Genomic DNA, 24530 nt, shown 5'->3' with positions numbered 1-24530 from the left:
TCGAGCCCTGGTCCAGGAAGATCCCACATGCCACGGAGCAACTAAGCCCTTGTGCCACAACTACTGAGCCTGCGCTCTGGAGCCGGCGAGCCACAACTACTGAGCCCGCGTGCTGCAACTACTGAAGCCCGCATGTCTAGAGCCCATGCTCCACAAGGGAAGCCACCGCAATGAGAAGCCTGCACAACAAAACAAAGTTGCTCCCAATGGCTGAAACTAGAGAAAGCCCACGCACAGCAACGAAGACCCAACGCAGACAAAAACAAATAAATAAGTAAATAAATTTCTAAAAATAAATAAATAAAATGTTTAAAAATCTTCCCAGAAGTGGCTAAAACATAAATATATTACATAGCCAAATAAAAATATGAAATGCAACATCTGTTGGTTCAAAAAACAACAAATTGACAAAAAGGATCATGGAAATTTACTCATCAAACTTCAACAAAATCTTCTGCAAAATGGGCGGATGGGACTGAAAACAAATATTGTGATTTATTAAGTGCATGATGTGTCTCTTTCATGGGACTCTATGCTTCTCTGTGAGATAACTTAAATAGAAATTATATTTAATATATAATAAATACATGAGAGCAAAAATATTTAAAATTAATTAAAATTATGTTTACAATGATTATTTGATATGTGTATTATCCTTTAAAATATGTAGTGTGTATATCTTATAATGTGTAAAACTATTAGTCTGATAGTATGTGATCATATGAAATTGCTATTTTTGTAGGTCAGAACAATGGAACATCAGCAATTTCAAATGACTCAACATAAGGTAGAGTTTATAAGTGAATACATGTTCGGGTGCAGGCTCAATTTTTTTTTTTTTTTTTGCTTTTAGCTCTTGTTCTTATATTTTATTTATTTTTACTTTTTCATTGAAGTACAGTTAATTTACAATGTGTTAGTTTCAGGTGTACAGCAAAGTGATTCAGATATAGATATATATATATATAGATATAGATTTTTTTGCAGATTCTTTTCCATTATAGGTTGTTACAAGATCCTGAGTAGAGGATCTTCCCTGGTGGCGCAGTGGTTAAGAATCCGCCTGCTAATGCAGGGGACACGGGTTCGAGCCCTGGTCCAGGAAGATCCCACATGCTGTAGAGCGACTAAGCCCATATGCCACAACTACTGAGCCTGCACTCTAGAGTCAGCAAGCCACAACTACTGAACCCATGTGCCACAACTACTGAAGCCCGCACACCTACAGCCCGTGCTCCGCAGCGAGAGAAGCCACCACAATGAGAAGCCCATGCACCGCAATGAAGAGTGGCCCCCGCTTGCCACAACTAGAGAAAGCCCTCGCACAGAAACGAAGCGCCAACACAGCAAAAATAAATAAGTAAGTTAATAAACTCCTACCTCCAACAACAACAAAAAAGAGTAGCCCCCGCTCGCTGCAACTAGAGAGAAAGCCAGTGCAGCAAGGAAGACCCAACGCAGCCAAAAGTAAATAAATATAGAAATACGTATATTTTTAAAAAAGATACTGAGTATAGTGCTATACAGTAGGTCCTTGTTGTTTACCTATTTTATATACAGTAGTGTGTATATGTTAATCCCAAACTCCTAATTTATCTCCCCCACCTCAATATTTTTTCAATGATAGGGATACATGATCAAAACTGTGGAGCTGGGGGCTTCCCTGGTGGCGCGGTGGTTGAGAGTCCGCCTGCCGATGCAGGGGACACGGGTTCGTGCCCCGGTCCGGGAAGATCCCACATGCCGCGGAGCGGCTGGGCCCGTGAGCCATGACCGCTGGGCCTGCGCATCCGGAGCCTGTGCTCCGCGACGGGAGAGGCCACAACAGTGAGAGGCCCGCGTACCACAAAAAAAAAAAAAAAAAAAAAGTGTGGAGCTGGGCTTCCCTGGTGGCACAGTGGTTGAGAGTCCACCTGCCAATGCAGGGGACACAGGTTCGTGCCCCGGTCCGGGAAGATCCCACATGCCGCGGAGCGGCTGGGCCCCGGCTGCACCACAACAAAGAGTAGCCCCCGCTCGCCGCAACTAGAGAAAGCCCGCTCGCAGCAACGAAGACCCAATGCAGCCAAAAAAATAAAAAAATAAAAAAAATCCCGAAAAAACCCAAACTTATGGTTACCAAATGAGTAAAGGCAGAGAGATAAATTAGGAGGTTGGGATTAACATATTCACTCTACTATATATAAAATAGATAATCAACAAGGACCTACTGTATGGGTCAGGGAACTCTACTCAATATTTTGTAATAATCTATAAGGGAAAAGAATCTGAAAAAGAATGTATGTATGTGTGTATATATATATATATATATATATATATATATATATATATATATATATATATATATATATAGAAACATTTGCTGTACACCTGAAAATAACACATTGTAAATCATTGTAGTTCAACTAAAAAAGAAAGAAAGAAAGAAAGAGAGAGAAAGAAAGAAAGAAAGAAAGGAAGGAAGGAGGGAAGTTATTTGTTCTTCATCCAGGGGTCCATGACTCGGACAGTAGGAGATGTCATCCATGTGACACATTACAGTGAACTTAAAGGAAAGGGATTGATCAATAAGTTTATTTGCATATTATTAACTGAGTAAAATTCACATTTGAGCAAAAAAATTTTTTTGTTTTTCTTTAAAAAATGTTTTTATTGTTTAATTGTATTGTTTCATTTATTGTTTAAAGTACCTTTTTCCAAACTTAAAAACAATTCTTACTGGGCCTGTTTCAGAAAGGATTTAAGATGGCCTCCTATTTTGCTGGATTTTTAACAAAAACACTAGAAGTCTTACCCTTACTCTCCCTTCCTGTGATGCTTGGGATGGAACTTAAGTCATCACATTTGGCTTTGTTTTGTTTTCTTAATAAATCAGTTCTAATGAGAAAAAAGATCTGGCCCAATCACCAGTTTACCATGAAGAAACTAAACCTTGCCTGCATGCTGATGGCACCAGAATTTTAAATATGCTGCGTGGTAGACTTCCCTTAAATTACTTAGAATATGGCCAGCTTAATGCAAATAAGGACAATGAGACCTTTTAGCCATGGTGGTGACGGCATCACAGGTCGTGTGAGAGGCATTTGTGACATGGGAGACGGTGCACGCAGGGCTCCTGTGTTCTTGCTGGTGACTGTGGTGACGTGGGTCCGCTGTGTAAGGGCTCAAACCTGAGCGAGCTCCACACTTTTTTTTTTTTTTTTTTTTGCGGTACGCGGGCCTCTCACTGCTGTGGCCTCTCCCGTTGCAGAGCACAGGCTCCGGACGTGCAGGCTCAGCGGCCATGGCTCACGGGCCCAGCCGCTCTGCGGCATGTGGGATCTTCCCAGACCGGGGCACGAACCCGTGTCCCCTGCATCGGCAGGCAGACTCTCAACCACTGCGCCAGCAGGGAAGCCCACTCCTATTTTTTATTTTATTTTATTTTCTGGCCACGGTGCACAGCTTGTGGACTCTTAGTTCCCCAACCAGGGATTGAACCCATGCCCTTGGCAGTGAAAGCATTGACTCCTAACCACTGGACCGCCAGGGAATTCCCTCCTATTTTAAAAAAATATATTTATTTATATATTTTTGGCTGTGCCAGGTCTTAGTTGCGGCATGCAGGATCTTTCGTTGCAGTGCTTGGGCTCAGTAGTTGTGGCTCCTGGGCTTAGTTGCCCCAGGGCATGTGGGATTGTAGTTCCCTGACCAAGGATCCAACCTGGGCCCCCTGCATTGAGAGACGGATTCTTAACCCCTGGACCACCAGGGAAGTCCCCCTCCTATTTTTTAATATTAATGGATTTTTCGGGGCATTGAGCTTACAGGTCATTTTGCTTTCATTTTTATACTTTTTCTACATTCTTAAAAAAACACAAATATAAAGATTTAAGTATAGAAAAATCCTGACAAACTTTTTAAAACTTTAAAGGAGGCACTAATTGAATCTAAAATGTCAAACAAAAAAGATGATTATCAAACGATTTTGTCTCTCAAAATATTTATTTCAAGTAGAAACTGGGAAGACAACAACATGCAAAATAGTTAAGTAAAAAACCTTGACAAATACACTCATTTGGTCATCAAAATATAAAAAGCTGAAAATAATATTACATTTGATACTTTGATTGAAAACAGTGTTACTCTACTCAAGTAATAAGCCCAAAGTGGTCCCCAGCTATGAGTTAAAGCTCATCTCTCTATTCATACACACAGTGCTTAGACAAGCATCATATATGTTTTCATCCAGAATGGTTCCCCCTGCCAGATCCTTATCTTTTTATTTTTGTTACTTTTATGGAAATTATTCAGTGTGTTTGTGTGTTTTTTATAAATAAACTTTTTTTTCAGAATGTCACTAAGCAACCACATCAACCTCGGACAGTATCTGAATCATTTTTACAAAAGTGGAAATAGCCAAATAAAGGGTCTCAGGTTAAGTGAGAGGCGAGGGTGGGTTATTAATCGATATGGAATAATTTGTCATTTGATTGGCACAGTGACATTGCTGAACGTGCTTTGAAAGTTGGCCCCACCTGATAACAACCCATGTGGATGCAAACCTCTTGGACCTAGAATCCTTTCTCAAGGGTACAAATGAGGCACAGAGAATCACTAGGAGAAGGGATGAGTAAAAGCTGAGTCCTTGCCATGAGTGGGGTGCTGGCCAGAGAAAGTCAAGTCCTCGTATACCCAGTTGAAACGCAAAGTGTCCTGGCGTGGCTGTCCCCAAAGGTTGTCCCCAGGGCACGTGTGAGGTGGGTCTGGTGCAGGAGAGACAGACTACTTGGATGAGGGGCACCCAGCATCCTCCAGAGAGTCAGGGTAGGGGAGCAGACCCTTACCACCGAGGCCACTGCAGCCTCCGGGGTGCCATCCTGGGTTTGTCAGCTGGTCTCTGCCCTTTCCTGCTGGGCCGTCTTGCGCCTCCTGGCACTGAAAGTCGGAGGGCAGGACTTCTTGGTCCTGCTCTTCATCTGAATTGGACTCATCGTTGTAGAAGTGAATGGTGGCTTGCACAGGGAAGCTGGCCAACACCTTCTCCCCGGAACTCTGCAGATACTCTTGACGCTTAGAAATGGGTAAATAAAGTCTAATATTTAAGAAACAAATACACCATTAATCAACCTGAACACAGTCTTAAACTGCATCTAGAGGATCCTTCTCCCTAGAAGCAGCTAACCCCCAATCTTCCTTCCTGATTTTGCCTTCACTGTGCACAGTGGGTTTTTTTTTAAGTCACCAGAACACAAAACTGTGAGCAGATGGGGGGACCTGGTAGTGAACCCCACACTAGGTCAGAAGTGAGCTGTAACCTGGGTGAGCAAATCAATTTAGACCAACACAGGGAGAAGGGTGTGCTTCCACAAAGGTAAAAGGATAGTAAAACATTGAGTTCCAAGGTTAAGAGGATCTCTCTGATCAAACAAAGGACCTGATTCATCCTGGATAATACATGTCCTATTCAGGGGATGCCTCACTCCCCCCTGACCACCCCCCCCAAGCAGAGGGGATGTCATGACTTTGGAGGAAACTTGACCCTGAAACCCTGGTCTAGAGAAGTGGCTAATCTTTCTGAATGTTGCCATAGTAAATGTCGCCCGTAGGGGTGCATCCCTCACTTTGGCAGAATAGAAAACGGCAACCCTGGCAATTTTTCTAGAAGACAGAGAGGGAGAGGGAGAAAGAGAGAAGGGGGGCGGGGGGAGGGAAGGGAAGGAAAGAAGGAAGAAAAGGAATATATAGAATTTGGAACCTCTAAATCCAGGTTTTGTGAATTTAGGATTCCAGTTATACATGGAAAGTATTTTAAATGTCCCACCGTCCCCATAATCTCTTCTTGTAGCTTTGACTTACTAATTGTTTGCATTTTCCCCTGTGGTCTTATAAAGGAACTGAGAGGGATTATCAGTCGATCATTGCTTGTTTGCAAAGTTGATTTCAATTCCCCCCTTTTTGGACGGAGGAGAAAAGGGAGAGAGAAAACACCTTACTATAAATAATGCAGGGCAATCTTTAACTTTCTAAGATTGCCAATAGATGATGGTTCTCAACCCCCAGGGGACATTCAGCAATGTTTGCAGTCAACTTTAGTTATCCCAGCTGAAGAGCAGCTACTGTCATTTAGTGTGTAGAAGCCAGGGATGCTGCTAAACACCCCACAATGCCCAGGACAGCCCACAACAAAGAATTATCCACTCCAGTCAACTATATTTCAATTTTTAAAAATTAGCCAGTCCAAAGTGTCAGTAGTGCCGAGACTGAGAAACTCTGCAACAGAGAGAATGCACATCTATGTAAATCTAGGACGGCATAGTTTAGTGGTTGGCCATGTTAAAAATTAGGTGTCATGCTGAAGTATTTACAAGCGGGTGTGTAGGATGTCTGGGATTTGCGTTAAACTATTCTAACAACAACAACAAATCTTTGGGAGAGACGATAAACATGATCAGATCCCGAGAACACTGATAATTATTGAGGCTGGTGATGCACATGGGGGTTCACTATACCATTCTCCCCATTTTTGTGTATAAAAAGATAAAATTTTGTAATAAAGATAAAGTTGTGTATTCAGCCCGCAATGCACAGTTACACAGATGCAGATCACACATCACCAGTCACTGCATTTTCAATGAATCAGAAGTCGGGGCACAGCAGAGTCTGTGAGGCAGGCGTGGGGACAGGTGTGAAGGTGAAGGCTCATGGGGCATGAAGGAGGGGGTGGCTCCCAACCCCAGCCCACATTGGGGTCACCTGGGAAGCCTGTAAAAATACAGATACCTGCGCTTTTCCCCAGCACCCCCAGGGGAATCGCCCTGCCCCACCTCCCGCCTGTATTTGTAAAGTTTCCCCAGTGATTTCATGAAGATTGAAGACCACTGATGTGAAACACCAGGAAAACTTCCTTTTTCCAAAAATCACTCTTTGATCAGTTTGAGGGGCTCTAATTTTCATCTCTGGCAATTAGTATCCTTGAGTTTTATTAAAGCTTCTAGTCTTCCAGGACAACCAGGGAAAAAATACTCTGATTTGAGGTGACAGCGTAGGCTAGGTTTATTTTGGTGAAGGAAATGACAGCTGGAAAGAGACAGGCTGAGAGAGACAGAAGAGAAACAGACATAGAGAAACAGATAAAAGTCCAGTGCATGAACCACTTGCCCAAAATGAACGAAATGTAAGAGGGATATAGGGAATTCCCTGGTGGTCCACTGGTTAGGATTCCACACTTCCAGTGCAGGGGACACAATTTCGATCCCTGGTCAGGGAACCAAGCGGCGTGGCCAAGAAACAAACAAACAAAAAAGAGGGATACAGCAGTGAGGGTCCTGATCACCGCCAAGACCAGGACCGTGAAAGAACTACTCAGAGGCCAGAGGATCCAACCGTGGTACAGTATCCATCCAGTCCCTCATTTACTTCACATCTACATTTAGGGGGTCTACTTTGCACTAGGCAGTACATTAACTTATATCCTGGGAGAAAAATAGAAATATACCTAAATATCTAAGTAAATAAGCCGATATGCATATACAATTCATATGCAATTAAATTTAACACAAGGCAAAATATGGTATAAAAAAGAGGTATAAACGAGTATAAAGAAAAGAGGCCAATTCCAACTTGCAAATGAAACACTGAATGAATGAATAAGTGAATAGATTCTAGAAATCCAACAAAATATCCTTGAAGTTCCTTGGGATAATCATAATTAAATAATGTTGGAGAATATACTGAATTATTTTCCATTTTTTGAAAATGTATACACTTGAAGACACTGAAGTGTATTAATGCTTATATTTAAAGGAAATAATATAGTCCGGCAGAGGGCACCTTGTGTGGAAGTCAGCCTTAATCATTTTTTCAAGATTATTATGGACTGAAAAACATTATTCTGAAATGTCATAGATTTATCTTCAAAAATTATAAATTATCTTTAGAGGATAATTATAGGCATGAGTACTTTTAAACTGTATTGTAATTCACACATTAATTTGTCCCACATAGGAATGCCTACACTGAGAATCATTACACTTTTTCAGGTCAACATTCTTTAAAAATTATTTTAGCTTGCTTTAAGTTATTAACTAGTTAATTATTATGATTGCAAATGAGCTTATATTCTCTTTCTTAAAGGTATGAAGTGAGCAGATACTGGCCAAATAATTTATACACATAGGTATTTTGCTATGTTTGTATCCATTAATATAAAACCCATAAAATACACCCATTTTAAAATCATATCTTGTAAACCTTTAGAAATGTTACATTAAAAATAAAAATAATAATTTAAAAAAAGGAAATAATACATTTCTTACAGTGAAGTCAGACATTACCTTACAGGGTGCTGAAACCCAAAGGCCCCCTTCGATCCAAAGGTTTGTTGGTCACACCCAGGCTCAAGCTGTAAAGACAGACACATACAAACACAGACACAGTCAAGAAGCCTCTGAAAGCAGCATCCTGAAGTTTTTAAAAATAAAATCTAAGTAGCCTGCACTTGTATCAGTTCCAATTTTAGAGATAGTTTAAACACCTTAACAGTATTTGATAAGCTCCTCTTCCTCTTACTGTTGTCATGATATCCCGGGCACTGTGAGGGATCCCAAGGTGGAAAGATGAGTCGGACACAGTCCCCCAGTTCATGCATTTTAAATCTAATGAGGAAAGACACACATAGAGGCAAATAACTACATTACAAAGCACCATACAGTAAGATGCTAACTATTCTAAACAAGGAAGAGGATCAGGAAAGGGTTCATGGGGGCCTTGGCAGAGACATCAGTGGCACTTGGGTATGCAGTTCTGGGCCCATTCCTAGTGGAGCAAAGCATCAAATTCCGAGGGGCGGGAAAGTAGAGAGCACAGCATGGAAAGGTAGAGCCCAGCGTGGAATGAATGAGAGACTGCATTGGTAAAAGGGCTCAACAGGAAGCTAAGTCCAGACACTGAACAACTTGAATACCCACTACTGAGTCTAAGTTTCATTCTGGAGACAGGATTCAAGACCATTACTGACTTTGAGCTGGGAATTCAACAATCAGATCTGTATTTTAAGGATCATGGTGGCTGCTGGGAGCAGTGCATAGCATAGACTGGTGAGCTAAGGGCTTGGAGGCACCTGACAAGAGGTGATTTGAGCTCAAGTAACATCAACCAGAAGGGAAAGGAAAGATTCCAAGGACATTCAGTAGCATCCAAAAGGGCAGAGACCACTTGCTGGGGGCCCTGAATAGCCAAGGCAATCTTGAGAAAGAAGGAGAAGCTTGAGGCATTGCACGTCTTGATTTCAAACTATATTACAAAGCTATAGGAATCAAAACAGTATGGTATTGGCCTAAATACAGACACATAGATCAATGGAACAGAATAGTGAATCCAGAAATAAATTCATGCATATATATCTTCAATTAATTTATGACAAGGGAGACAAAAATATACAATGGGGAAAGGACAGGCTCTTCAAAAAATGGTCTTAAGAAAACTGAACAGCCACATGCAAAAGAATGAAACTGGGCCCCTATCTTACACCATACACAAAATATAGACTGGATTTAAAATCTGAATGTAAGACCTCAAACCATAAGGCTCCTTGACATTTTACCAGGCTTATTTTTATAATATGCTATGGTAAGCTAAGGGAAAGAGTGAGGGTCTTTGGAACAAAATCTTTTCCATAATGAAGTTCATTCTTTGGGGTCTCCAAGAAATCACATCTGTATTAAGCTCTGTTCATAATTATAAAGTATCTCTAACTGCTCAGACTCACTCTACCACCATAAGCAATCCTGGGCTGTCAGTGGCAATTTTACACCCTGTGATGGGAGAGAATATAATAGACAATGCAAGCCTTGGTGGACGCCTAAAGGCAGTGGCGGGTAGTATGGAGAAATAGTTTCCTTTAAGTGATTAATTCTAACCAGACTCTGGGAAACACATAGCACACTTTTATAAACTCTATAAACTTTACCCCACAAACATACACAGATTTTAAAACTTCACACCTCAAATATCCTCTTAAACGTCCTTTTCTGATGACTTAAACGTCTAAATATTCACACTCTGATAATTCAGGGTAACAGAAATGTATACAAGGTGCACACTGTGTTAAAGGGGTGTGCGACAGGGCTGAACAGCTACGAAACCAACATGCCACAGACAGCACCTTCCCTTTGCACCCAGAGAGGTGACAGCTTTCCTTGGGGGAGGGGGAGGGGGAGGGGCCTCAGGACACACTGACAGGGAGCTGTTGAAGAACGTAACTGTGCTTTAGCTGAAGGACGTTAAACAAGAACACCCCGTCCAACAATGCATGAGCTCCACAGAAGCTCCTGACAGGGTCCCCGGGACAGTGAGCAGCCGCCGAGCATTGGGGGGCGGGAGGTAGGGGGGTGATTGTTTAGCCACAGCAGAGCTCACACGTGATGTATGTATCACATCACATTCTTATGGCATTTGTACCAAAACCTTCTGATTCTCTCAGAATACATGTTTCCGAGTGTCTCTACCAAGAAAAAAAAGGGGCGGGGCGAGGGGGGGTTGTTGCGAAAGAAGAGATACAAGAGAGACTTTTGTGAGGATCTCTCTGTGTCCTCTCCATGCATGCCTCTGACTCTGGTAAAGCTACGATGCGGGGGGGGGGGGCGGGGGGTTGTGGTGGGATGAATTGGGAGATTGGGAATGACATGTATACACTGATGTGTATAAAATGCATGACTAGTAAGAACCTGCTGTATAAAAAAAATAAATTAAAAAAAAAAAGCTACGATGCAGGAAGCCTGGAAGATGGAAGGATGCGCAGGAGAACACAGTCCCTGACATGCCCTAGAAATCGTCTCCCTTGCAGGCTTGGGCCGTCATTCTTTTATTCCCAGTCACGGGAGGGAGACAGCTCCCAAGCGGTGGTGCCAGGGGAACCAAATAAGCGAGGGTGACCCCACTGCTCAGGACACAGAGTCTTGAGACTTTCCCACGAATTTAGATTGTATTCTAACTGTGATCTGCTCGCCTGCAATCGTGGTACAGGTCACTAGGCAGTAATCCCTCACCCCTCACCCACACCATTCCCGACCAAAGACATTTCTCAAGAAATACACAACAGAGCTCAGGAGCCGAGGAGTTCTCCTGCTTTGTCGGCAGAGGGCGCTGCTGAGCAAGAAGCCGTCCCTCCCCGCGTCGGGCTGCCCTCCCCAGGCTGGGGCTCCGGGGAACCGAGCGCGATACTTCGGGTCTGCAGTCGTCCGCTGCTGACCGCTCTGCCCGGCATATCGGGGTCTGAAAAGAGCTGGCCAGGGGTGGGGGCCGGGCAGCGAGCTCTACAGCCCCCATGAACACCCACTCTCCACCCCGGCCCCCCAACAAATCCATGAACGCAACTGCTTGATCCGTTGTGCCTCGCTGATGATCAACAGAAAGTTGCCATAGCTTAACATTTTCCTGCGAGTAATCTTCATTTTTCTCACAAGTGGCCTTCTCATAATAATAGGGGGGGAAAAAAGACTACCTTACATTAGAAAGTGTGCTGTATTTTCATTCTTGCAAACGGAGAGGCTATACATACACTTCATTTAAAAGAAAATTGGATAATTTTTTCTCCCAAACACCTTTTAAACCTTATGTTTAAGAACTTCAGTTTGAATGCAAAAGAAGGAATTACTTCCCATTATTTAGATATTGTATGTAAGAATAATTTGCGCTAAAAAATCATATTCCTTGTTAATTTAATATAATTTGATTTGCTTCACTCTTTAAATAATAGTAACCGAATTAAAACTCTCATTATTCAGACTAATTTAATAAAAGAGTCTAAATTTCACAATGCATGAAAGGTCTGAACCTGAGTTTCTTATCATACTAAAAATAGCTGCACAATGCCGCAGGTGTAACCTAATGGTCCTTCCCAGCCCAATTAACTCCAACATTTTAAAAGTCATCAACTTATATTTTAAAATATAACAAAGGACATGCAAATTCTATGAAAGTAAGTCATTACTCCAGTAAGTATAAAACAATTTAGTTACCAATGCAGGCGACAAAAGAATAGTGGTGGTGATTAATCTTCACCCACAAAGCCCTCAGCTGGAGTGTGTTTGCTCAGACAACATGATTTACCCCAGGAGTGCTTGCAGACAGGGCCCAGAGAGCTTCAGAAAGGGCCAGGCGGCAGGTGGGGACTTTTAACCACACCTTCTGGGCACCCGAGACAGGGCTCTGCCCGTATTTGCTCTGTGGCACCAGCCCAGGGCTAATGGCACACTCAGCTTTTCTCTAAGGTGAGGGGGACCGAGACAGACTTCTCCTCTCTTCTACCTGCCGGTTAGCAGGAAGAAACCCAACATGGGGGAATTCCACTGGTGGCCCAGTGGTTAAGACTTGCCACTTTCACTACCGTGGCCCAGGAGGGGTTCAATCCCTGGTCAGGGAACTAAGATCCCTCAAGCCCCGAGGTGCGGCCAATAAATAAAAACCAATAAATAAAAGAAGAAGAAAAAACCCAACATGGAAGAAATCTCTTATAATGCCCTTGAAACAGTTCTGCCATAGTGGCTTTGCTTTTCAAGAAAGGTGAAGCAAGCAAGAGCCAATCTGTATATGACTCAGATATGATCAACACCCAGCTGGCCAGGCTCCTACCCCCAGACCCCAAGGCACCTCTGCATTAGATGACCAAGGGAGGGACTGGCCGAGGAGGCCTTTCATGGTCCCTTTATTTTAGGGATGGTGCCACTTCCTGGCTGAACTGGTTGATACCTACAATGACCACACTTAACCTTACCTGGCTTCCAGTTCTGGTGGGGTCAGCATCCTGGGGGGTCAGGATCCAAGGTCTCCATGGTGTTTGGCTGGAAGGACACGGACCAAGAGTGAACCCCAGCATTTTCTGCTTTTAAAGTTAGATCATAAGAGTTAACATTCTTATAATTTCTAATGTCTGCCTAAGAGTCACTGGACACACCAGAGCGTTCTCTCAAGTTCTCAGTCTGTGCCATTTGCGTTTTTTTCTCCCGCCACATTCTCAGTTCTCTGCCTTCACTGGGCTTTTTGAGAAATCCCAAATATGATACACATCATTATTTGAGGAATTTCTCTTCCCAGCCTGGCAGGATTCTTCCATTCAGACTCCCCTCGGTAGCTGGCTACTTTGTTGCTCATTAATTTCTGACTGCACAGAGATGAGTCTACAGAGTTTTACGATGCAAAAAGTGGGAATGTGTTTCTCCTCTCTGGCTGCCTGGCCACCCAGCCCCTTCCACAACTCCCCTGCTAATTTGATTTTAACTTTACTACCTTAAAAAAGGTTGGTGCCCGGGGACAGCGAAAGCTGAGCCCCACGCACAGGGCAAACAAAGAATGTCACCAAGAGTGTGACAGTCAACGTGACGCGACCCCCTGCAGGGTTCGCTGAGGGGCCCCCGAAGACTTCACCGCTCCCAGCCCGGTGGGTTTCAGATCTAGAAACCGAAGCTTTGGCCCATTGCCGGGCACCTCCTGGGCCTCCGCACTTCAGAACTATGCTCTGGAGCCGGGAAGATTCTGCGTCCCTGACTCTGGCTAAGGAACTTTCTCTGCATCGCGTCGGGCTCCAGGGCTCCGCCCGGCTTCGGGGGCTCAGCGCGGCCGGAGCATCCTGCCTGCGCTCCCCGCACCGACGCGCCGTGGGGACACCCTCACCTCTCGGGCCCGCGCGGCGGTGGTGGTCCCCGTGGGCCGTCCCCGGGGCAGTGACAGACGCGTCCCCGCGCCTCCCGGGCTCCGGCCGCTGCCTCGGGTCTCATGGTGCCCTCGGAGCCCGCGCCCCTCCCGCGGCGCCCGCGACCGGCCGCGCCTTTAACCGCTCGGGCGAGGGCGCTCACCTACCCGCGCTCTCGGCGCCAGGTTTAAAAACGGGGGCGGGGCGGGGAGGGGACACGGGAAACCCGGGAGAGGGTAGGGAGGGCACCGGAGAAGCTCCGGGAGGGAGCGCCGCGGGGGGGAGGGGACGAGGTCAAGAAGGGGAATTGGGAAGCCCTGGTCAAGGGTGTGGAGGGAACAAAGGAAATCCAGCCATAATCGCCAGGGGCGGGGGCGAGGAAGCTCGGGGAGGGGACGGCGGGAAGTGACACAGAAAGCCTTGGAGAGGGGGGCACAGGGGGCAGGGGTCTTGGGCGGTGGCGTCGGGCGCGCTCCCTCGCCCAGGGGCCTCCCGCGCCCGGTGCTGGAGAGGAGGGATCCCTGGCTTCTTCCCGCCCCTCTGGGGTCTCCGCGTCCCTCGGGTTTCTTATTCCTGCATCTAGGTCTCCAGATTTGCGGGAAATCTCACGTCCACGACTTTTAAAGCGGCCGCGGGGTTTGGGGGGCGGTTACTGAAGCCTGTGGACACGCCCCGCCTGCGGTGCTGAACCGTGGGCGCCCGGAAGCCCCGACCGCGATGCTCAAAGCGGCGGTGGGGCTGCAGCAACGCATCCAGGCGGTGGAAGGTGGCGGAGAGAGCTCTCCAGATGAGAGCACCCTTCCCAGCGACGGAGGCCTTGGAGAAGGATGTGGCTTTCTCCGAGGGTGGGTGCGATTTTCCTCTGGTTAGCCCCGGGCCCGGCACAGAAAGCGCCTTGGATGAGCCGGGATGGCGCGCGTGCCCTGGGAATACCTGGCCGGGCTGCAGGGCTCGCGGGGGCGCAGCTGTCGTGGTCCCCAGAGCTCGGGCAGGGTGGGAGGAGCGCTGTTTCATTAGTAGAGTCCGGCGGCAGAACCCTGAAGGCGGCCGGCCTGGACTCGGGCCCCTCGCTTAAGTACGATCTGCTGCTCAGTGCCCCACTGACGCCGCGTCTAAGAAAGCGAGCTTACTTTATGTGACTTACAGTAATGGAATTTTTTAAAAAAATTAAAGAACTTCAGACATTAAAATGTTTCCACATTTTTTCCCCTTTAAGAGCAACAGGTTATGGCTTCCCTGGTGGCTCAGTGGTTAAGAATCCGCCTGCCAATGCAGGGGACACGGGTTCAAGCCCTGGCCCGAGAAGATCCCACATGCCACGGAGCAACTAAGCCCGAGCGCAACTACTGAGCCTGCGCTGTAGAGCCCGCGGGCCACAGCTACTGAAGCCCGTGCGCCACAATTACCGAAACCTGTGAGCCTAGAACCCGAGCTCCGCAACAAGAGAAGCCACCGCAATGAGAAGCCTGTGCACTGCAGTGAAGAGGAGCCCCCGTTCGTCGCAACTAGAGAAAGCCCGCGCGCCGCAACGAAGGCCCAATGCACCGAAAAGAAATAAATAAAATAAAATAAAATATTTAAGTTGTGTAAAAAAAAAAAAGAGTGTGGGAGTGAGACGCAAGAGGGAAGAGATATGGGTATATATGTATATGTATAGCTGATTTACTTTGTTATAAAGCAGAAACTAACACACCATTGTAAAGCAATTAGACTCCAATAAAGATGCTAAAAAAAAGAGCAACAGGTTATGACAATAATGAAACCTTATTAAAGGCGAAGAGAGGAATTAATTTTAAAACTAAAATTTCACACAATGATTTTAAAAGACACTGAGTATAAGGGCATGGGAGAGGGGAGGCAAAGAACATTAACAGACAACATTGCAACAATAAGATACTATATTTAATCTACCAACAGAGAAAGGATTTTATAAAGGGACGATGGGCAACCGGTGTGGGTGCCTTCAAACGAGAGTCTTCAGGTAGCCTGTGGCAATGCAACCGGGGTACTTTCAGAAAAGTATGACAACTTACATCACGTGCCTTAAAAATATTCACCTGTTAGGCCCAGTAACTCTACTTCTGTGTTTATATTAAAGATGTATTCAAGATGGGGATGAAGACGTATTTAATCACAGAAAGGTGTTCATTATAGTGTTTTTTATGATGTTGAAAAGTAAGTCTCAAAATATAACAATGATTAAATAGATGATAGTGGAATATCATGCAGCTAATAAAAACATTTTCTGACTTGAACAGCATGGGGAAATACTTGTGATGTTAAAAAAACAAGATTGGGGCTTCCCTGGTGGCGCAGTGGTTGAGAGTCCGCCTGCCGATGCAGGGGACACAGGTTCGTGCCCCGGTCCGGGAAGATCCCACATGCCGTGGAGCGGCTGGGCCTGTGAGCCATGGCCGCTGAGCCTGTGCGTCTGGAGCCTGTGCTCTGCAACGGGAGAGGCCACAACAGTGAGAGGCCTGCGTAGCGCAAAAAAAAAAAAAAAAAAAAAAAAGAACAAAATTGTATGAGTAGGACCAAACAGTATACGAAGGATACAAATGACAAAACAGATGTGCCCACTGAGTACTCGTTAAACATTTAAAAAATGTTTTCTAAAATTTTCAACAATGAGCCTATATTACTTTTTTTGTGTGTGGTAAAATACACATAACATAAAATTTACCATTTTAAGCATTTTCAAATACAATTCGCTGGCACTAGGTAGACTCACATTGTTGTGCAACCATCACCACCATCCATCTCCAGAACTTTTTCATCATCCTGAACTGAAACTCTGTACCCATTAAACACTAACTTCCCATTCCTCCCTTTGCCAGCCCCTGGTAACCACCATTCTATTTTCTGTCTCTATGGCTTTGACTATTCCAGGCTTGTATAATAGGAATCATTTGTCCTTTTGTGGATCATGTATTAATTTTATAAGTTATACATTTAATCTTCACCCCAACTCTGCAAACAGGCATTATTCTCATTTTACAGATTAAGAAACAGGGGGTTGAGAGAGAGTTAGATAACTAGTGCAAAGTCACCATCTGGTTAGAGAGCCAGTACTCTTGGTCCTGCTGGGTACATGGGCTTTGTAAACCAAATGCCAAAAAAATACATTTAAAGGTCAAAAAGGACTCAAGACAGCATCTGCACACAGTAGGTACTCAGTTATTATAATTTTTTTTTATTGAAGTATAGTTGATTTACAATGTTGTGTTAGTCTCAGGTATACAGAAAAGTGATTCAGTTATACATACATATATTCTTTTTCAGATTCTTTTCCATCATAAGTTATTACAAGATATGGAATATAGTTCCCTCTGCTATACAGTAGGTCCTTGCTGTTTATCTATTTTATATACAGTAGTGTGTATCTTTTAATCTCAAACTACTAATTTATCCCCACCCCCACTCAGTTTTGTCTTTTTGCTTTGTTTTGGTTTTCTTTCTGCCAAACACATGTAAGACCACAATGGCCACAGCTGGAACAGTTTGAACAGCAAAAGAAAGCAGTATTAGGTTATAACCCAAAGTATACAATAAATATTATTGAGTTCATACTGATATCAATAAATATTGAATAAATGAATAAATGGGAAGAATAGGCAAGTATTCTTAAAAATTATTTATTTATTTATTTTAAAAATTTTGGCTGCACTGGCTCTTTGTTGTTGCCCGCAGGCTTTCTCTAGCTGCAGCGAGCGGGGGCTACTCTTCATTGTGGCGCGTGGGCCTCTCATTGCAGTGGCTTCTCTTGTTGCAGTGCACGGGCTCTAGGCACATGAGCTGCAGTAGCTTCACTGCAACATAGAAGCCCCCACGTGCAGCAATGAAGATCCAATGCAGCCAAAAATAATAAATAAATAAACTTATAAAAAAAATTTGTGTAAACCTGAGAAAACCATAATTCGAAAAGATACATGCATCCAATATTCATTGCAGCTCTATTTACAGCAGCCAAGACATGGAACTAAACTCAATGTCCATTGACAGATGAATGGAAAAGATGTAGTTACATATATACGGTGGAATATTATTCAGCCATAAAAAAGAATGAAATAATGCCATTTGCAGCAACATGGATGGACCTAGACATTATCATACTAAGTGAGGTAAACCAGACAGAGAAAGACAAGTATCATATGATAATGCTTATATGCAGAGTCTAAAAAAAAGATACAAATGAACTTATATACAAAACAGAAATAGACCCAAAGACATAGAAAGCAAACTTATGACTACCAAGGGAGAAAGGGGGAAGGGGAGGGATAAATTACGAGTTTGGGATTAACATACACACACACATATATAAAATAGATAACCAACAAGGACTTACTATATAGCACAGGGAAATATACTCAGTATTTTGTAATAACATATAAGGGAAAAGAATCTGAAAAAGAATACTTATATAAAACTGAATCACTTTGCTGTACACCTGAAACTAAAATAACATCGCAAATCAACTATACTTCAATAAAAAAATAAAATAGAAAATTTATGTAGATATTCAATCCTCGAGGAAATGGAGTGTGACTCTATAAACCATAGTTTTAAAATTATGCATTTTGTTTGTTTGTTTTTTTGCGGTACGCGGGCCTCTCACTGTTGTGGCCTCTCCCGTTGTGGAGCACAGGCTCCGGATGCACAGGTTCAGCGGCCATGGCTCACGGGCCCAGCCGCTCCGCGGCATGTGGGATCTTCCTGGACCGGGGCACGAACCCGCGTCCCCAGCATCGGCGGGCGGACTCTCAACCACTGCGCCACCAGGGAAGCCCTATGTATGTTTTTTATGAAAATATATGTAATGAAAAATAAATTCATTGGTAATATAGAATAAAGGTTTGGGGATTTTTTAAATTTCTTTTTTCTGCAGGTAAAGAAATTAAAATACAGGAAAAGAAATAAAGTGCTGTTGAGGTAGTTGGGAATTCAAAAGGCTTTGTGCCACCAAGTATGTTATAACAATTTCTTTTTTTAAAAATAAATTTATTTATTTTTGGCTGCGTCAGGTCTTCGTTGCTGCACGGAGGCTTTCTCTAGTTGCGGCGAGCTGTTCGTTGCGGTGCGCGGGCTGCTCATTGCGGTGGCTTCTCTTGTTGCGGAGCACGGGCTCTAGGTACACGGGCTTCAGTAGTTATGGCACGTGGGCTCAGTAGTTGTGACTCGTGGGCTCTAGAGTGCAGGCTCAGTAGTTGTGGTGCACGGGCTTAGTTGCTCTGCGACATGTGGGATTTTCCCGGACCAGGGCTCGAACCCGTGTCCCCTGCATTGGCAGGCGGAGTCTTAACCACAGCACCACCAGGGAGGTCCCCTATAACAATTTCTTAAACTTTTTTGGATCCAAGAAAGATTTTTATGATAGACGAAGTATTTGGTGAAGGGTATAGAAATCTTAAACTTAATTAGGACCATGGTTTAGAAACGGGAAAAAATTGTATAACTTCAGGTATGTAAATCCCTGCCTGAGAGGTGGTGTGGGAAATAAATAAAATTGAGGTGCTGTTTCTTGCTCTGTTCTCTTTAACTAAAAATTCTTTTTCATATGCTGACTTTCAGCTGTTGCTTAAAAGCAAAGAGTAAAGATATTAACCCTCAGGGTTTCCGGCTTGCCTAGGAGGAGGATACCAGAAGTCAAAACATCTAAGAGGGCAGAATATTTTTACATAAACAGTGCTGAAGACAGGCGGGGAAATGACCATTTCCTTTCCTTCTGTTTAGGCAGAACCTATTTCCTGTTATCCACTCCACAAAGCACTCTGTACCTCTGAAAGCTGCTTTAGAAGTTACAAGATGTAGTTATTGCTGTGGCTGTTCTTGTTTTCTGAAAGATTTTTGGAGACTAAAATACATGTATTTGTTGCATGGGAATAAGTAATATATTTGGTATTTTGAGGGGGCGTTAAATTAATTAATTAATTTTTATTTTTTTGAAATTGTGGCAAGATACAAATAACTAAAATTTACCATTTTAACCATTTTTAAGCATACGGTTCAGTGACATCACGTACATTGACACTGCTGTGCAGTCATCACTATCATCTGTCTCCAGAACCTCTTCATCATCCCAGACAAACTCTACCTATTAAATAATAACTCCATTTCCCCCTCCCTCGTCCCTGGTAACTTCTATTCTACTTTCTGTTCTATGAGTTGATTATTCTAGGTACCTCATAGAAGTGGAATCATGCAATATTTGTTCTTTTGTGACTGCCTTATTTCACTTAGCATAAAATCCTGTTAAAAACAAGATAACAGGGCTTCCCTGGTGGCGCAGTGGTTGAGAATCTGCCTGCTAATGCAGGGGACACGGGTTCGAACCCTGGTCTGGGAAGATCCCACATGCCACAGAGCAACTGGGCCCGTGAGCCACAACTACTGAGCCTGTGCTCCGCAACAAGAGAGGCCGCGATGGTGAGAGGCCTGCGCACCGCGATGAAGAGTGGCCCCCATTTGCCACAACTGGAGAAAGCCCTTGCACAGAGGCAAAGACCCAATACAGCAAAAATAAATAAATAAATTAATAAACTCCTACCCGCAACATCTAAAAAAAAAAAGTGTTTGGTATATAGTAACCTCAGGAAATAGTAATTATTATTAAAAACAACAACAACAACAAGATAACAGACCCCAAATGGAGTCAGTTATGCTAAGCCCCGTGTTGCCAAATCAAGACTTTTTTTGGTGGGGGGGTTATTTTTATTTTTTAAAATTTTTTTATTGGAGTATAGTTGATTTACAATGTTGTGTTAGTTTCTGCTGTACAGCAAAATGAGTTGGTTATACATAAACATATATGCACTCTTTCTTAGAGTCTTTTCCCATATAGGTTATTACAGAGTGTTGATCAGAGTTCCCTGTGCTAAACAGCAAGTCCTTATTAGTTATCTATTTTCTATATAGTAGTGTGTATATGTCAATCCCAATTTATCAACCCCTCTTCCCCACCCCAAAATCAAGACTGAATTACAGTTTGGCCTCCTTCAGAAATGGAATCTTAAACTAGTCAATCAGGAGTCACCTGCTCAGCACTAGTGAGATAATATGCCTGATAGATCCTGCCATCCCCTAAAGGGAAGTGACCTTGCCAAAACCAATCTGCTTTTTGCCCCATTAACTTCCTTGTTCCTGCTCCCTTCTGCTGGTAAAAGTCTTTCATTTGGAAAAAAACAAGTCTTTCAATTTGTACAGTTCCTCAGAGCTCCTTTTTATCTGCTGGAGTGGATGCTGCCTGATTCATAAATCCCTGAATAAAACCAATAAGATCTTTAAAATTTACTCAGTTGAATTTTGTTTTTTAACAGTCTTCAAGGTTCATCTATGTTGTAGCAAGTGCCAGAATATCCTTCCTTTTCAAGGCTGGATAATATTCTATTGTATGGATGCATCACTTTTGTTTACCCATTCATCTGTCAGTAAATACTTCGGTTGTTTCTGTCTTTTGGCTATTGTGAATAATACTGCTATGAACAACACTCATGAATCCCTGCTTCAGTTCTTTTGGGTATATACTCAGAAGTGAGGTTGCTAGATGAAATATACTTGGTTTTGAATTCTTATTTTAAGGCTTGAGTTTGCTCTTGAAAAAAAAAATTTAACATGAATCTTGTGTTCAAAGTGTGAACGGGGGAAATGTTCTGTAACCAAGCTTCCCCCTATGACTGTGGATGTCCCTAGCTCTACCATGTGATAACTGACATTTGGACACTGGAACCACCTCCAGATACTACCTGTGTTAAAGCCAGACCATAGCAATGGCTACGAGATCCTGCCTAATCTCCCCTGACACCCTTTACTTCTCAGATCTCATCTACTGCTCTCTCCTCCATCCTTCCCCCTAAAGCCCCTGGCCTCTGGACTGTTAATGCACCAGGAACATCCCAGAAACACTCACCTTTCGGGTGAACCTGCCTCTCACCTTCTTCAAGTCTTTACTCAAGTGTCCCGTGAGGATGATGCTTTCCCTGGACACTTGTTTAGAGTACCTCTCTCTCTCTCTCCCTTTCTCTCTCACACACACATACATCCCTCAGCATTGCCTAGCCTCCTTCCTTTCCTGCTTTATTTTTATCCGTAGTACCTACCACATTTAACATGCTATTTTTAGCTTCTTTTATAAATAAATAAATTAATTAATTAATCTTTTTATTTTTGGCTGCATTGGGTCTTCGTTGCTGCACACGGGCTTTCTCTAGTTGCGGTGAGGAGGGCTACTCTTCTTTGTGGTGGCTCCTCTTGTTGTGGAGCATGGGCTCTAGGCGTGTGGGCTTCAGTAGTTGTGGCACTGGGCTCAGTAGTTGTGGCTTGTGGGCTTAGTTGCTCTGTGGCATGTGGGATCTTCCAAGACTAGGACTCGAACCCATGTCCCCTACTTTGGCAGGCAGATTCTTAACCATTGCACCAATAGGGAAGTCCCTAGCTTCTTTTTTAAAAAAATTCTACAATGCTTTACAATTTTCAAAAGTTTCACACACATGATTTCATATAATCCCATAATAACCCTTTTTTCTCCTCTATCCGTATATTGCCCCTCCCCCATTTCCTCTCCCCACTGGTAACCATTAGTTTTTTTCTATATCTGTGAGTCTGATGCTTTTTTGTTTTATTCACTAGTTTGTTGTATTTTTTAGATTTCACATATAAATGATATCACAACAGTATTTGTCTTTCTCTGTCTCACTTATTTCACTTAGCATAATGCCCTCCAAGTCCATCCATGTTGCTGCAATTGGCAAAATTTTGTTCTTTTTTATGGCTGAGTAGTATTCCATTGTATATATATACCACATCTTCTTTATCCATTCATCTGTTGATGGACACAGGTTGTGTCCATACCTTGGCAATTGTAAATTATGTTGCTACGAACATTAGGGTGTATGTATCCTCTAGAATTAGTGTTCTGGGTTTTTTTTTTTCGATATTAACATACTATTTAAAAAACCTATTTATTTTATTTATTTTCTGCCTCTCCCAGTAGGAGTTCAGCTCCATGAAGGCAAGGCTTTTGTCTGTTTTTGTTCACTACTGTATCCTGGTGTCTACAAAGACATCTGACACATAGTAGGTGTTGGAGAGCGTGTAGCTGTAACTATGGTTAGCTTCAGAAGAAAATGAAGAAGTACATAGCAGTGGCCCAATTTAATTATGTATGTTGACCTAACGCCCAAAATGAGAGAACATAGAAAGCAATGTTTTATCCACATGTGGCCAATGATAAGTAATAGGATCTTACTTCAGGCTGTCCCCAAAGGAAACAGGGTGTTATTCTGCCTAGAGAGGATTGAAGAGTAGCCCCAAAAGTTATGTCCAAGTCCTAACCCCCAGAACCTGTGAGTGTGACCTTACTTAGAAAAAGGAATTTTGCAGATGAAATTAGGTTTAGAGCAAACCGTAAATCCAAGGACAGGTGTCCTTGTAAGAGAAAGGCAGAGGGAGGGACTCCCCTGGCAGCCCAGTGGTTAAGACCTCGCTTTCCAATGCAGGGGATGTGGGTTCGATCCCTGGTCAGGGAGCTAAGATCCCACATGCCTCGCAGCCACAAAAAACCCAAAAACATAAATCAGAAGCAATATTGTAACAAATTCAATAAAGACTTTAAAAATTGTCCACATCAAAAAAAAAGAAGCTTTAAAAACAAGAGGAAGGCAGAAGGAGATATGAAGTAGAGACACAGAGAGAAGATGTGAAGACAGAGGCAGAGGCTGGGATTATACACCTACAAGGCAAAGAACGCTGAGGATTGCGGCAGCCATCCGAAGCTGGGAGAGAGGCATTCAAGGGATTCTTCCTGAGAGCCTCGAGGAGGAAGAAACATGCAGACGCCTTGATTTCAGACTTCTGCCTTCCAGCACTCTGAGAGAATACATTTCTGTTATTTCTGTTAAAATAACACTTCTATTATTTTAGGCCACCCAGTTTGTGGTAATTTGTTATGGCAGCCCCAGGAAATGAATACATCCTCCATCTATCTTTTTTAAATATTTTTTTGTTGCCGTGCTGCACAGCTTACTTGCTTGCCGGATCTTAGTTCCCCCGAGGATGAGGGATTGAACCTGTGCCCCCTGCAGTGAAACGGCTGAGTCCTGGGCTTCCCTTGTGGCACAGTGGTTGGGAGTCCGCCTGCTGATGCAGGGGACACGGGTTCGTACCCCGGTCCAGGAGGATCCCACATGCCGCGGAGCGGCTGGGCCCATGAGCCATGGCCGCTGAGCCTGTGCGTCCGGAGCCTGTGCTCCACAACATGAGAGGCCACAACAGTGAGAGGCCCGCGTACCGGAAAAAAAAAAAAAAACAACTAAGGGCTGAGTCCTAACCACTGGACCGCCAGAGAATTCCCAAATACATCCTCCATTTTTGTATCTAAGATTCACTCTTTTCATTGTGTCTATAGGTGGACGAAGAAACGCACAGTTACATATTGCCTGCTCCTTTGCAGTGCTGTGTGGGGAAAAAAAAAGATACAGATATAAATAGATACAGAAACAGATATAGATACAGATACAGTTATGGCAAGCAATACCAGGGAAGCCAGACCCCAGATGTTGAGCTAGAAGTGACCTGCGGTGTCAATTCCTAGTCCCTCTCCGTTTCAGCAGCGAGATGACAGAAGCTCAGGAAATGGTACGCCTACTGCCCTAATAGTAGCTAATAGCAGTCGTAACTTCAGCTAACAATGACTGGGCATTAATCATGTGCCTGGCGCTGCGGTTTACGGATATTAATTCACTCAGATGTAGAAGGGAGAGAGCAGCAGTATCCATATTTTACAGGGGAGGAAACCAAATCACAGAGAAGTTAAATCAGTTTTCTTGTTTCAGAAGAACAAAGTTTAATGTTCACATCCATATCTTTT

General features: G+C 43.6%; 1 protein-coding gene and 1 long non-coding RNA gene across 2 annotated transcripts; one reads left to right on the top strand and one right to left on the bottom strand.

Annotated features, from left to right (window-relative positions):
- Nucleotides 1-4007: 4007 nt before the first annotated feature.
- RIPPLY3 (ripply transcriptional repressor 3) lies at nt 4008-13791 on the bottom strand. The gene is made up of 4 exons (XM_082625273.1): nt 13651-13791; nt 12755-12821; nt 8316-8383; nt 4008-5074 (listed from the first exon to the last, which is right to left on the bottom strand). Exons 1-4 carry the CDS (start codon nt 13752-13754, stop codon nt 4765-4767), a joined length of 549 nt encoding a protein of 182 aa, XP_082481399.1. The 5' UTR covers nt 13755-13791; the 3' UTR covers nt 4008-4764.
- Nucleotides 13792-14383: 592 nt separating this feature from the next.
- On the top strand, nt 14384-15269 carry LOC309806422. The gene is made up of 2 exons (XR_014294387.1): nt 14384-14514; nt 14886-15269. It is a non-coding gene; the product is annotated as an uncharacterized lncRNA (long non-coding RNA).
- Nucleotides 15270-24530: the final 9261 nt, after the last annotated feature.

The sequence above is a fragment of the Mesoplodon mirus genome (genome assembly GCF_964341445.2).
Source record: "Mesoplodon mirus genome assembly, chromosome: 6".
In the NCBI taxonomy this organism is placed as follows: Eukaryota; Metazoa; Chordata; class Mammalia; order Artiodactyla; family Ziphiidae; genus Mesoplodon; species Mesoplodon mirus.
Note: the sequence above shows the minus strand (reverse complement) of the source record. Positions and strands in the feature narration are given on the sequence as shown.

Bases quoted from the DNA above. Each gene is read 5' to 3' on its own strand.
- RIPPLY3 (XM_082625273.1), bottom strand. From the start codon at position 13,754: ATGAGACCCGAGGCAGCGGCCGGAGCCCGGGAGGCGCGGGGACGCGTC. The intron at 8,384-12,754 runs GTAAGGTTAAGT...CTGTCTTTACAG, and splicing joins CCACCAGAACTGGAAGCCAG to CTTGAGCCTGGGTGTGACCA. The intron at 5,075-8,315 runs GTAATGTCTGAC...CTTAAATATTAG, and splicing joins GGGTTTCAGCACCCTGTAAG to ACTTTATTTACCCATTTCTA.